At 40.5% G+C, this 13,878-nt stretch overlaps 1 protein-coding gene across 1 annotated transcript; it reads left to right on the plus strand.

The window, feature by feature from the left end:
- Window positions 1-5,032: 5,032 nt before the first annotated feature.
- Window positions 5,033-13,255, plus strand: T265_07899 (hypothetical protein; the record flags this gene model as incomplete). The annotated part of the gene is made up of 6 exons (XM_009173556.1): window positions 5,033-5,249; window positions 6,777-6,938; window positions 7,805-7,924; window positions 8,319-8,480; window positions 11,979-11,999; window positions 13,083-13,255. The coding sequence occupies 6 exons, from the start codon at window positions 5,033-5,035 to the stop codon at window positions 13,253-13,255; spliced, it is 855 nt and encodes a 284-aa protein (XP_009171820.1).
- Window positions 13,256-13,878: the final 623 nt, after the last annotated feature.

Raw genomic sequence — 13,878 nt, forward strand, 5'->3', positions numbered from 1 at the left:
CTGTTGCATCGGTATCAAATGAGGTTATCGGAGCCGTTTTCACCCACAGCATCCGGTACTAATCATCACCTAATTATACGGTTCCTTTGAGTTCAATTGAAATTCCCTTCGATATACTCTTGACAAGCAGAGACATCGCTCATATAGTGAGGAAACTACAAACTTCAGTGTATATTGTTTTTTTCCGCGCCGCCTGCTAGTCGTTCTTTCGTCTGTCGTTTGACGTTACTCCTCTAAAAATTCTTGGTGACTTTTTGACAAGATTTCGACTGGCCTGTTACTCAGGAAACACTGATACGTCTTCCTTATCAGGCGCTTGAGTTTCTGCTAGTGCGGGATTATGCGCTTTGAAGAGTCGAATCCATCTGATGCCGCGGGTGGTGGGGGCGATAGAGAGTTGGCAAATAAATAATAAATAACCACCGAGTACGTGGTTGCGTCAAATACTGACTCGTAAGTAAGAAGCTGTAGGCAGATAAAACTTACGAGAAAACTGGTGCAAACAATCAATCCACATTTCAAACAACACAGGGTTTCAATCTAGTTGTGAAGGTCATCTCACATTCGGAACACTTTTGGCTCGTAGAAAATAATACATTACATATAAACATTGAGGCAATGATGTGTGATTATCGTTTCAAGCAATCTCTAGGTGACCCAAGTAGTAATTGCCGCGTGGCTGACTCCAACTTCTGCACCCGCAAAACCAGCATATTTAGAATTGCAGAACATAGTTGTTATCATCAGGTATCAATACGAATTACTTCCCAGGGCTTTCTGTGATACCATTAGGTAGATCGAGGTCCTTTGGACGAATTGTGGGTTTTTGTGAGACAGAGGTAAGAAGATAACAGCTCTTCGAAGGTGAAAGTTTCCTCATTATATGAGTGATCATGCTTGATTGGCTGGGGTGTGAACAAAATAGGTGGTCAACCTTAACGAAATACATTCATTTGCGGATATATTTAGTCTCGCTAGAGATTCATCTGGAACCCAACTGAATCTCGCCTTTGCGATGTTTTCAGACAACTGAAGGTTATGCACCAGGCCGCCTGGTGCTTCAGTAGCTACGATATTCGAGTCAATTTGTCACTGAAGCCGATCTCTACTGAGAAGCAATATATAGTTGTTTTACCCTTATTGCGATTTATCAGCAGTGCTCGTCTCACGAAACTCCGGAGGGTATCAAGCCCGCAAGCTCCCGGCCAGTGATATGAACACTTGGCCATTCGGCTACGAGCGGCTGATCAGCAGCGTGATTATATCGAACTTAGACAGGATAAGGGACCATTCGTCCTTCAGGCACGGGGTCTACAGCACTCGGTCACACGTGTTGACTGACTTCCCGAGCGACGGCTTCTCAGCATAGATTAGCTTCACTTACGAAATCTCCACAAAAAACCCAGATCTCCCACTATCAAAAAATAGTCAATTGAACAGTGAGTCAGACTTCAAAGATTCTCAGTAGCGAGTGATGTGTAATACAGAATTGTGCCATTTTCACGGACCACATGACTTTGTCTGTTGCCGGTACAATGGTAGAAAACTTAACCCATTGTCTCAGCTGACTTGCCGGAATTGGTTCTTCATGTTTGTGTCTAGAGGTAGGACTGAAGTATTCACACCGAATGAAAGAGAGTCAATTGTGGGGGGGTTTGAATATGGTTCTGTGAGCCACATGGACCGAAATGCCTTCAACCAGAATTTAGAAGAGCTTCTGATGCAATAGGAAATTTGAGTCTCATCATAACGTTTTACTTTGGCTTCTGAAGACGCATCAGAATTTCACAACAGATGCTCCCTTGGCATACAGGGACCTAGATTTTGGTAAAATGTAAACCTCCCACGCACCACATCAAGTCAAATTTAGACTTGCAAAGTGGCTAGCTAACCGCCCTCACGTGCCACGCAATTATTATTTTGATTTTTTCAATGTAAGTGGACAAAAAATGCTAGGCATACGTTGTTTTAGAAGGCAAACTTAGTTTACTGGCAATTTTTGTATGTATATCCGATACCTTCCTCACTAAGTGTTCCCCTAAGAGTAAGGTAGTTTTGCCTATGAGTAGCCAAGTGCGTGGGCATTTCACGCCTTTTCCTGTAACTCAAGAACAAGTATCCTTTGAATAAAAAACTTAATATAATTCTGGTTGTTCCGCCGTTGATTCATTGTTATAGGAAAAGTTAGGTTTTCGTCAAAATCGGTGACCAATGCGATAAATAGCCGGGTTTGAAGTTAAATATGAAAGTCAGAAATTGAATTGAACCGGAATAAAAAACAATGATATGACTTACTTAAAGTTTGCCTATAGTATATAAGTTTAGTACCCAACCGCTACAGCTTATAGGTCAAAGGATGTGGCCTCACATCATTTCGACCCATTCGATGATTGTGGCGCTTCTGAGTTGTGAAGTCATTGGTGCAAATTTTCTGCCAAATAATTTGGGTAATTATTAACTACATTTGGGGTGGTCAGGAAGGTGTAAGAATGTTCGGATCAGACCTTAATAGCCATGCGTCCATGAGATATGTGGGGCACATGAACACAACCAAATGGTTCAGTCCACGACATGGAACTACTCCATGGGAAACAAACTGAAATTTACAAGGAAGGATGAAGTAAGCGAGCCGGTGGTCTTCACATTCATTAAGAAATATTGAAATCATATTTACATAAAGAAATTATTCTATGAGAGGGGCACGACTATTAGACACGCAACCTTTCGAACGTTTCCGAACCCATTTATACTTTTAGTTGATAAAAGAGGGAGTTCCTGTTTGGGCGACATACGGAGTTATAAATGAAACTTTCTTTGGATAATATGTTATCGACGCTATTGGCGCGATATCAATTGCTCAGTCCCTTGTCTCCACAGATTTTAGTTAACGGTAAGCTGAACTGATACGAAAGACAGTGAAGATATTTTACTTGAACCCTTGGTAAGCAAAACGTGGTCTACCACATCATGTATAGCAGCTGAGATTAATTTACCACTTGCTGAGAAAACCGAGCTATGGCAGAAGTTTGTTGGATTGACACGAAAATATTTAAGGTGATCGTTTCCCCCCATGTAGTTTTCGAGAATATACTATGACTGTAAAGCGTGCCAGCCCCTTATATTTTTCTCATTGGCTGGTAAGCTGCATACTGCAATCTTGACCCTCGCTGGAATTCGTGTACATTTCGCACACTTGTTGCAGTTGCGTCATGGCTTCACCTCAGAGTATAAATTGCGCTTTCGTTAGGTTGGATTTATGCAGGGCTACAAGAAATGCATCTCACACTCACTATACTTTGTGCCGTTATGTTTGTGGTCCACTGCGAACGCGGTAAGTTATGTCCAGTTTTTGTCATGCCTGCAAAAGACGAAGTTATTTTAGCGCAAAGCTATGGAATAACGTTCAAGTCGACTGCAGATGTCCTATTTATTTGATCCCGCAGCCCTAAATAAGTCCGCATGTGTTGCCTGCACGGTTTTGTTAACACAGTTGCATTTGTTCCATTTGAGTCATGGGGTTTTGAACCCAATTATAAAAAATAATGGATGCATGTCGTTTGCATCCCTCATCTTTTTGACAGCCATTGTTGCATCCGAGAGATTTCACTAAGTTAATACACAACTCCCATTGTGTTTCAGATGGTATATTTTCTCCACAAATCACACTGGTCCGGGCTGTTTGAAGATAGACTTTGTTAGCGATTGAGTGAACGCGGTGCATAAATATGGTTACTTTATGTCTGAAGAAAACCTTGACTGCACTCACTGCCACTAAAAGCATTATCGTGCATCCACTGTTAGCAGGACCACTTTGCGCCGTTACTGAACCATTCAGCTTCGGATATAACTCTTAATGCTCTGAGCCACTGATCTGGCCATTGGATTCTCGATGCCTTCGGACGATGCTGTTCTATAGTTGATTGCGTCCTCGACTATCGTTCAGCTTAGTCTTGAAAAAACATATAGATCCAAGCGTTTTGGCTGCAAGAAACAGTTTCCTAGAAGTGGGAATTGGCAAATGTATAACATATGTTTGTTTTTGATGGACTGACGCAAACGTTTTAAAAAATATATGCAAAACGACCTACCTGTTGGTAGGTCAGTTAAGTTATCCGCACGCCAAACCACCCGGTAGTACCGTAAATGCCATCTTCTGATGGGATTTTTTTCGTTGCCCATAAGGTAAATCTATCAATTTAATTTTTCCACACTGTTCAGTCTCCGAGTGACGTTCTTCTACGTTACGCCAATTTCACCTGTTCTTGTTTCCGGGGATATTTTTGGTCCTAACACTTTTCGGCGATGAACTTTCACTTGTTGGATCCTTGTCCTGTGGGCCGGTAGGCGACTACACATTAGAGGTTTTCGCACTGTGCAGTGGCTTTTGATTTGAAACTTGACAAGGTACAGGTGCATCTTACATTTTCTGATAAAATTAGCTGCACTAGCATGATTCTCGATTGACGCACTCACAGACACCCCGAGAAAGTCAGCACATTGGTTAAATTTTCAAGCGCTTGTTATGACCGTAGATCGTTGTCAATCATTTCTTCGAGCATAAATTGCGCTCAAACACCGTACCTTCAGTAGGACACAACCAATCAGATTCAGGGCCTACGTCTGACATGCACTTGTGTGCGCAGTGTGATATGTTAATTTTATTGTTTATCCCATCTGTTGTTTTAGGAGCAGTTGGAGGGAGAAGCTGTGAGTTATTGACTAAGTCCTATGTTTCAATTTAGGAACATGCAACCGCCCACCTGGTGAAACCTGACGCAATTATATTATTTTATACATTATACTACGATACGACGAGTGGTTTCCTATGTGGTTAGTTTCACATCTGACATCAATCGAGATCCCCTATTAAAACCCGGGACTCGAAACAGTCGCATCAATGTTTCTTGCAATTCCTTAAACGACGGTATATAAACAATCATTATTCTAAATGTTAAGTTGGAAAAAAGTTGCTGTTGTGATTCACACATTGAAGTGTTTTGGACACATCGGCTTTAGGTTTTGTATGTATAAAATGGTATTCTTGTTGACTTCTCACAATCACGCTACTTTTCTCATTTTAATATTAGATAAATGTACGCAGCAACCTGACGCTGGACAATGTGAAAGAACTTACGACAAATTCTATTTTGATGACGGAGACAAAGAATGCAAACCCTTCGTATACCTCGGTTCAGGAGGAAACAAAAACAAACATAATTCTAAGGGCGAATGTGAAGAAACGTGCAAGGGTGCGTTTTGAGTGTCGTACGTTCGAACCTTATTTTCTCTCAAAATATTTGCAACTGACGACAAGCATACTGATTGTTCCATACCCACAATGAATAAAATTTCGTCAGAAAATTATTCGGAATACCTTACATAAAATTCTGAATTATGGTCACGGTCGTTCGTTGCGTAGCATTTTGGAGTTTCGCGCATGCTCAAAAAACTGCATTTGTATACTACAACTCCCATATGCCGTCAATAGTTTGGACAAAACACGAAAAATTGACGACTTGTTAGGGANCGTAGCATTTTGGAGTTGCGCAAATGCCCGTATAACTGCATTTGAATATTACAACACCCATATTCCGTCAGTAATTTGGATAAAACATAAAAAGTTGACGACTTGTTAGGGAAAGATTTTGGATTGCAAAGACAGTATTAAATACATAACAACAAAGGAATGGTGCTTGTACGGATGATATTTCATGCAAACCGATTAGCGATAGAACACTAAATGGACTAAAATCAAAAAAGCCGCAGTGAGTCGTTTACCATGTTCACTATGACCGAACTGTAGCAAGGAGATTTCTCTGAACACAGGGTAGGTATCAGTCAATCAGCTGCACCCAACTCCACAAACTCTGAGATATATGATTCCGTGTGATGCAGAATGCTACCAAAAGCATAACGTCAGCTTAAAGATGTAGTAACAAAGATTATCTGACGAATAATTACGCAAATAATAAACTCACTTTCGACACCTCGTTCAACGGCATGTTTCAAGGCGTATCACCCTAGAGTAATAGAATAAAATTTTCGTAAACTCTCTTGGTGATATTTCACCGACGCCTCGCAAACACCAAAATGCTTGTGATTCAAAAATAATTTCTCGCTTGCAGGAAGGACGCCATCACCGATTCAGCGCGAAAATAGGGCCCCAATCATAGAGTCCACAAGAATAACGTTTTAGCTAACCTTTTCTTCATCAGCGAGGCGTAGCTCTTATAAAAGTGTGGATTTCCTGATTTTAGGTAAGCTCTTCTTTCAGCAATGAGAGAGCACTGTTCTAAGAGGCCAAAATTCATTTTGCGACTGTTTCATTCTCAGCGGGAAACATCGGCAGTGATACTTTACAAAACACATAGAGTGTTGCGATATTCTGGTTCAAGTTTCCAAACATGGTCTTTTTAATTACGCCGCAAACAATCTGTGCCCACGTACCATCGTCATATTGACTACTGCACATACGCCATACAAATTTCAGTGGGCCTAATACGGTCTTATCGAGAGGGGTATGAGCCCAGTAATTTTCTCACGTGCTTCTAATGCACTGGAGAATTAAAAATTAACTAAAGTTAGCCGAGAATCGAATCAATTATGTCATAATTTCATGCAATTTCCCAAACGACGGTTTTTTCACAATCATTATTTGGGATGTGATGCAAATTTGACGTGTCCTTGGTGACTTCACATCGATTTACTGTTTTATATTTTGTGTTTATTATCGTCCACTTTTCACAATGATGCTTATTTTCTAATTTTACTATTAGATAAATGTGTTGGAAATGCCGACCCTGGAGAATGTGAAAGAACTTACGACAAATTCTATTTTGATGACGGAGACAAAGAATGCAAACCCTTTGTATACCTCGGTTCAGGAGGAAACAAAAACAAACATAATTCTAAGAGCGAATGTGAAGAAACGTGCAAGGGTGCGTATTGAGTGTCGTACGTTCGAACCTTGTTTTCTCTCAAAATATTTGCAACTGACGACAAGCATACTGATTGTCCCATACCCACAATGAATAAAATTTCGTCAGAAAATTATTCGGAATACCTTACATAAAATTCTGAATTATGGTCACGGTCGTTCGTTGCGTAGCATTTTGGAGTTGCGCAAATGCCCGTATAACTGCATTTGAATATTACAACACCCATATTCCGTCAGTAATTTGGATAAAACATAAAAAGTTGACGACTTGTTAGGGAAAGATTTTGGATTGCAAAGACAGTATCAAATACATAACAACTAAGGAATGGTGCTTGTACGGATGATATTTTATGCAAACCGATGGGCGATAGACTACAAAATGGACTAACCTCAGAAAATGCAGTGAGCCCTTTTCCATGTTCACTATGACCTAACTTTACCAAGCAGATTTCTCTGAACACAGATGGGGGATCAATAAATAAGCTGCACCCAACTCCACAAACTCTGAGATATATGATTCCGTGTGATGCAGAATGATACCGAAAACATAAAGTCTATTTATTCATGTAGTAAGAAAATTATCTGACAAATCATCACGTCAGTTAATAAACTGACATTTGACATCTTGTGCAACGGCATGTTTTAAGGCGTGTCACCGTAGAGTAATAATTTTTCGTAATCTCTCTTGGTGATATTTCACCAAGGTTTCGCAAACATCACAATGCTTGTGAGTCAAATATAATTTCTCACATGAAGAAATGGCGCCCTCATCGATTTAGCCCGATCATAAGACCCTGATCTTAGAAACCAAAACGAATTACTTAAAAGTGAAGATTTTCTAATTCTCAGTTATGTTTGTTTCATCAGTAAGTAGGGACAGTCCAGAAAACCCAAAACCACTGTGCATGTATTTCATTCTCATTGGGAAACATCAGCAGTTGAACTTTACGAAATCCATAAAGTTCGGAATTTGCGATAGTCTAGCCAGTGGTTCAAGTTTCCAAACATGGTCTTTTTAATTACGCCGCAAACAATCTGTGCCCACGTACCATCGTCATATTGACTACTGCACATACGCCATACAAATTTCAGTGGGCCTAATACGGTCTTATCGAGAGGGGTATGAGCCCAGTAATTTTCTCACGTGCTTCTAATGCACTGGAGAATTAAAAATTAACTAAAGTTAGCCGAGAATCGAATCAATTATGTCATAATTTCATGCAATTTCCCAAACGACGGTTTTTTCACAATCATTATTTGGGATGTGATGCAAATTCGACAACGTGTCCTTGGTGGTTTCACATCGACTTACTGTTTTATATTTTGTGTGTATTATTGTCCACTTTTCACAGTGATGCTTATTTTGTCATTTTACCATTAGGTAAATGCGTTGGAAATGCCGACCCTGGACAATGTGAAAGGACTTACAGCAAGTTCTATTTTGACGATGGAGACAAACGGTGCAAGCCTTTCTTATACCTCGGTTCCGGAGGAAACGAAAACAAGTATGACTCAAAGAAGGATTGTGATGAAAAGTGCAGGGGTGCGTTTTGACATCCGCATTTCTGAAATTTGCTTTGTGTTGTAATATCAACGACAGGTTGTTTATCCTCATGACCGGAGTTCATTCGAACTGTATTTTGCACTCACATGCGCTAAATTTTAGCCTATGACTCCGGTTGATTGTAGGAGAGCATCTCACATGCCCAAAGCGTGCAAGCTGGAAGCGATGAACTCGACTGTTACAACAGTCATTTTCCGTCAGATAACTGGAAAAAATGGGAACAAAAACATTTCGCCAATGGTTCAGGAAAACTTTTCTTATTACCTCTTCGGTACCAAATAAGCAATAATAAAGCATACGTCCTTGTATGGATGTTATTATTCGCAAAAGGAAATGAGTGATTATGTTAAAGTTAAATGTAATATAGCTAAAGGATATGTAATCCGTGAAAGCAGTTAAACTACTGAAAGAAGAAACGGTGAGGTTGGTTCTCTTTTATTTTTGCAATGAGGGGCATTATCTATTAAATTAATGGCTCCGCCTTTTCAATAGTGTTCCTTGTTGTTTTTCGATGCTCTCTTTGCTAGCCGGATACAGCTCATGTCTCCGTGTCTAATGGCGAATGCATTTATGATCCATTGTGTTTTGTCTGAACTCATCTGGATGCAAAACTTATGATCTTTTATAAGGGACGAAACTCCGTTGGATGAGCAGTTGGGAAACATCTGGTGGCGTGATATATATTACGTGAATGGTGCAAGATGCGTGCAGCAACCAAAATCATGATCGATTATTTGGTCTCGACATGTGTTGCATTAGCTGGGCCATATTGATTCCGCCTTGCCTTGGTGATACAAAGAAGTTACTGTCTAAGACAGAATCTTTCAACTCCAGAATGACAGTTTTGTTTCCGCTAGAATGTTGAGTCACAGAAACGTGGTTTTACTTGTCTGACTGAGAAGAGGTTTCTATGTGTGCCTTTACTTGTCTGACTGAGAAGAGGTTTCCTCGGTATGTGTGCCGCCTATTATTGCAGGGATCCGGTCACAAATTTCGTTCATCTAAGGCTCGCGTTAGGCAATGCGTTTCGTAAAGGCAGAATGTTGTATTCTCCGCATACATTATCCTTGTGCTAGTCAAACAATTCTTACTTGAGCTATCCCTGCGTGTGTGGTGCAAACATCTCAGCGCGGATAGTTATTGTGTTCAATCGATTATATGTGGGACCTGAGTAATGCGTGAACTTTCTTACATGAAGGTCCATGATCCGGACTGCATCTGTCTAAAATTGGCGAAACCGGGTGTATCCCAGCCCTCAGGTTTCTTTCGGCTGGGATGATAGTTTTCCATCGAGATGTTACAGCCGAATGGTCGTGGCTAAGTATGTGAGTTACAAAATGTGGTTAAATGTGCAACCCCATATGGACTTCTTCAGACAGTGGTCATCCAGTGGTCATTATTCATCTGCCCTGATGAAAACCGTTTCTGTCTCTTAGAAATGGGAGATTCATACCACGCATTCTTCAAAAATTGGGTGTCAGGAGAATGACAAAGTGACCTTTATTCCTATCCAAAGATAATTGGCAAACGAACAGCCTGTGCAGCATAGCTGGCGGATGGACCAGTGGCAAGCCATATTGAACGACCATTTATAAACCAGTTGTCCTGCAACGGACTCTCCTATATAACAGTCAAGATAAACTACACATAGCTGCTTGAAGAAACTGCACAAAAGCCCCCACTCATTAGTTGCCGGCGCGAATGACATGCCTGGCTGAAAAAGTGTGCTGGATTTCTAAGTGTTCTCGTCTGGATTAAATATGAACGTGTTCAAGCAAAAGAATCAAACTCAGGGATTAGGGTTATTATTCCCAAAAATACGGCCTGACACAAGGCCACTGGTTGGCTATTTTGTGAAAATAACTTTGGTGTCAGTCTACTTACACTCGTCCAACGAAAACACTGTGAGTGCTGTCATATGACCCTTGTTCACACTGACTATCAAAATGGATGAATGATCAAAATTATTAGACGGGTGAGTTCTCATTAGGATGAGGTTAGGTCAACTGATTTGAGTGTGAAGGTAGGGAGCTTGCTTCGCCGTCATGTTTGGAATATGCAGAGTCAAATATCTCACACTTTCTTCAGGTAAATTTGGAATGGTCCAGGCGTAGTAGTGGATATCAAATTGGTGAGATATTGGTCGGTTGGCTGGCCGATTAATGTCTATCCCAGCAACACCATATTAATCCACTGAAAGCACATTATTAGTTGAAATAATCATGTGATCCTCTTGGTGACGAACAGCGCAATTGGGTCATACGTGAAGTAAACCATTCTGATCATTCAATCAGCTCAAACTGAGTACGGAAAGGGCGTTTCCTGAATAAAACCATTTCAACTGTGACATTTCAGAATTGCCGGTTGGGTGCATTGTCATCCCGTATGCCTTATGCTGCTCAAGTGCCATATCCCAAAAACCAGTTCTACACAAGCTGGTTATAAGTTGCTCATACGTTCGTACAGAAGCTGTTTTTCAGACAAATCTTATGCGTTGGGCCGTAGAGAACGAAGTGAATATTCCTCTGATGAGCTTTGCAATGTATATCACACCCTTTTACTACCAAGTACATATAGTACGATAAGTCACACACATCATATATAGGCCCTGACATTTTGTCTGATGATCGGAAACGCTCACTGCGTTCTGTGGCGGAGATTAATCGCAGAGGGGGTGTGTGGACGGCACCCATACCCCCAGACAGAATGGTTTCGTGGATGGTTGCAGTACCTTTTCAAAAGCCCACAGAAGTAGCTGAAATAATTGACACGATAGTATCAGGATGTCGCTAATTATAGTAACGATCAGTGACAGATAATTGAGAATAATCCCTACTGCGTGGTATTAGTTGGCAAAATTTCTTCAATATAGGTTAGGATAGTCGTACAAGACATGTATTCACACTTGCTGAATCCTTGTTCCGTGGGCAATTCGACGACTACAGCGGTCGTTGTAGAAGAGCACCTCACCTCATGTGCACGTTCAACACACCTTCTTTCGCACCATCCATACAAACGGTCTGTTGTAACAACGGTATATTTCTTAGGCCAGAACATCTTTGCACTGTGCAGTAGCTTTTTATTTCAAACTGAGTAGGAGCAGCTGCACCTTACATTTTCTCAGGAAAAGTAACTGCGGTCAAAGTATTCTAGACTGACGCACATACAAACGCCCAGAGACAGCCAATACATCTGTTAAATTGTCAAGCGTCTGTTATGACCTATGATCATGGTGATTTTCTGAATGTCAGAATTGGCTGTTCGTTCGCATACCCAAACCATAGCGCTGCTTTCATATTTCATTGGGTGTTTAGCACTTTCCTGAGTAAATATTGCGCTCATATACCATACTTTTAATAGGAGACAGCCTTTTAGATCCAGGAGCTATGTCTGACATACATTTTGACATGTGTATTCCCTTGTATACGTAGCAGGATACTTTTTATCTTATAATATTTATTATTTTTGTTCTTGTAGGTCCAGTTGGATCAAAAAGAGGTTGGTTGTTGACTCAGGACCTATTTTTATAATAATCGTATAACGATACGACGCGTAGCCTCACACATGTCACCTTCATCTATGATATCAACCGTGTTTCCCTGCTAAATTAGCAGTCTTGGATGCCGTTAAATTGGTCGTCTGATGGGCGCAAGTTGAAGGTAGCCCATTTTCCGAGACATTATACCCGAATTTAAGTCAGCTATTGATATGCTACGGTGCAAATCTCGACTGAATACTTTCCATTATTGGCATCATGAAAATGCTTTGCAACCTTCTTTGTATTTCATGAGATTCGACGTTTGTACTGCCGCTTCTGGTACAACTTTGTTCACACAACAAACACCAAATGAGATGCCATACGGAGTCAAAGAGTTGCACTAATTGACTCACGGTAGCTGTCAGATAGATAGAATGTAATTGTTCGCAACCATTTCAGAAAACCAGGTGCGATCGTTCTAAAACCTGGGATGCAGAGACTTCGTTACTCCGACCATTATTAATAATAATACTTGGTTGTCACGATGATGAATCTCATTTTTGTACATTCATACAAGCTGATATTTGCAATGTCATCTCGAAATGCTCTGATGACAGGTAGATAATTAACCAGTTATACAATTCCACTTATTTGTCTTGCCAGTAGTCCAGAAAATTTTGGTGGGTATAGAATATCATACAGTGAAGTTTCCAGTTTCCAACACGATTTTGTTCGTTACGCTGCAAACAAATTGTGCTCCCGTACCACCATCCTATTCACTACCACCCCCATTTTCGTGCATGTTTCAGTTTTCCTAGGCCGGTCCTATCACAAACCAAGTGAACAAGTTAATTTTCACACATGTTCGTTACCTTCTGGATTTTTAGAGCATAATCTAAATTACTGGAGTCTTGATCCAGCCATATTATTTTTTGTTGTGTTGTGTTCTAGACAATTGTGTTTCTCCGGTCATTGTTGCTTGTATATTTGCTGTGGTGTCCTCACACACAGATGTTTTGAGAACTTGCTGTTTCAAGTTATTTGCGGTTAAATTTACCCCATTGTAATTTTTCACAATACGGCTCCACTTCTTGTATCATCAGGAAAATGTGAACTTCAGAGAGATCCCGGGCCTTGCAAAGAGAATCAGGAAAGATTTTTCTTCAACATCAGTTCGGAAAAGTGCGAAACTTTCTCCTATGGTGGCTGTGGTGGAAACGAAAACAATTTTTCAACAATAGATGAATGCTTAGACGAGTGCACATTCGCATATTGACTGTTGCCAGTTTGAAGCTTGTTTCCTCTCAAAATATATGCAACTGCTCAGAAGTTGTTTGGCTACGTAAAACTGATACTAATTTGGAGTAATCCAAAAGATAATTCAGGATACATTAAGTAAAACTCCAGCTTATGGTTCTGGTTGGTCGTCGCTTAGCGTTTCGGAGTTACGTTCATGATCAAAGGCGGGAGGCTCAAATAAGTGAATTCGATCATTACAACAGCCATGTAATTTGGATAAAACGGACAAAGGGTAAATACTGGTACAGACAAGCTTCCGTATTGCCCCTTCAATACCAAATAACCAATTATGAATGAAGCGTGCTTATACGGATGTTAATGTATGGAAACTAATGGGCGAGCAACTACAAAATGGACAAAAATCCAAAAACCCGATTACTCTTCTAACAAGTTCACTGCGGTCTTCTCGTCACAAGAAGATGTTTTTGAACACACATTAGGTAGCAATCGATCAGTTGCATCAAACACCACAAGCTCTGAGATAAGCGATTCCGTGTGATGCGGCAGGATACCCCACTTAATGATGTATCGCCAAACATTATCTGACAAATAATGACACCAAATAATGTACTCAAGTTCGACACCTTGCGCAACGATATG

Source organism: Opisthorchis viverrini (assembly GCF_000715545.1).
Source record: "Opisthorchis viverrini unplaced genomic scaffold opera_v5_195, whole genome shotgun sequence".
NCBI classification, from domain to species: Eukaryota; Metazoa; Platyhelminthes; class Trematoda; order Opisthorchiida; family Opisthorchiidae; genus Opisthorchis; species Opisthorchis viverrini.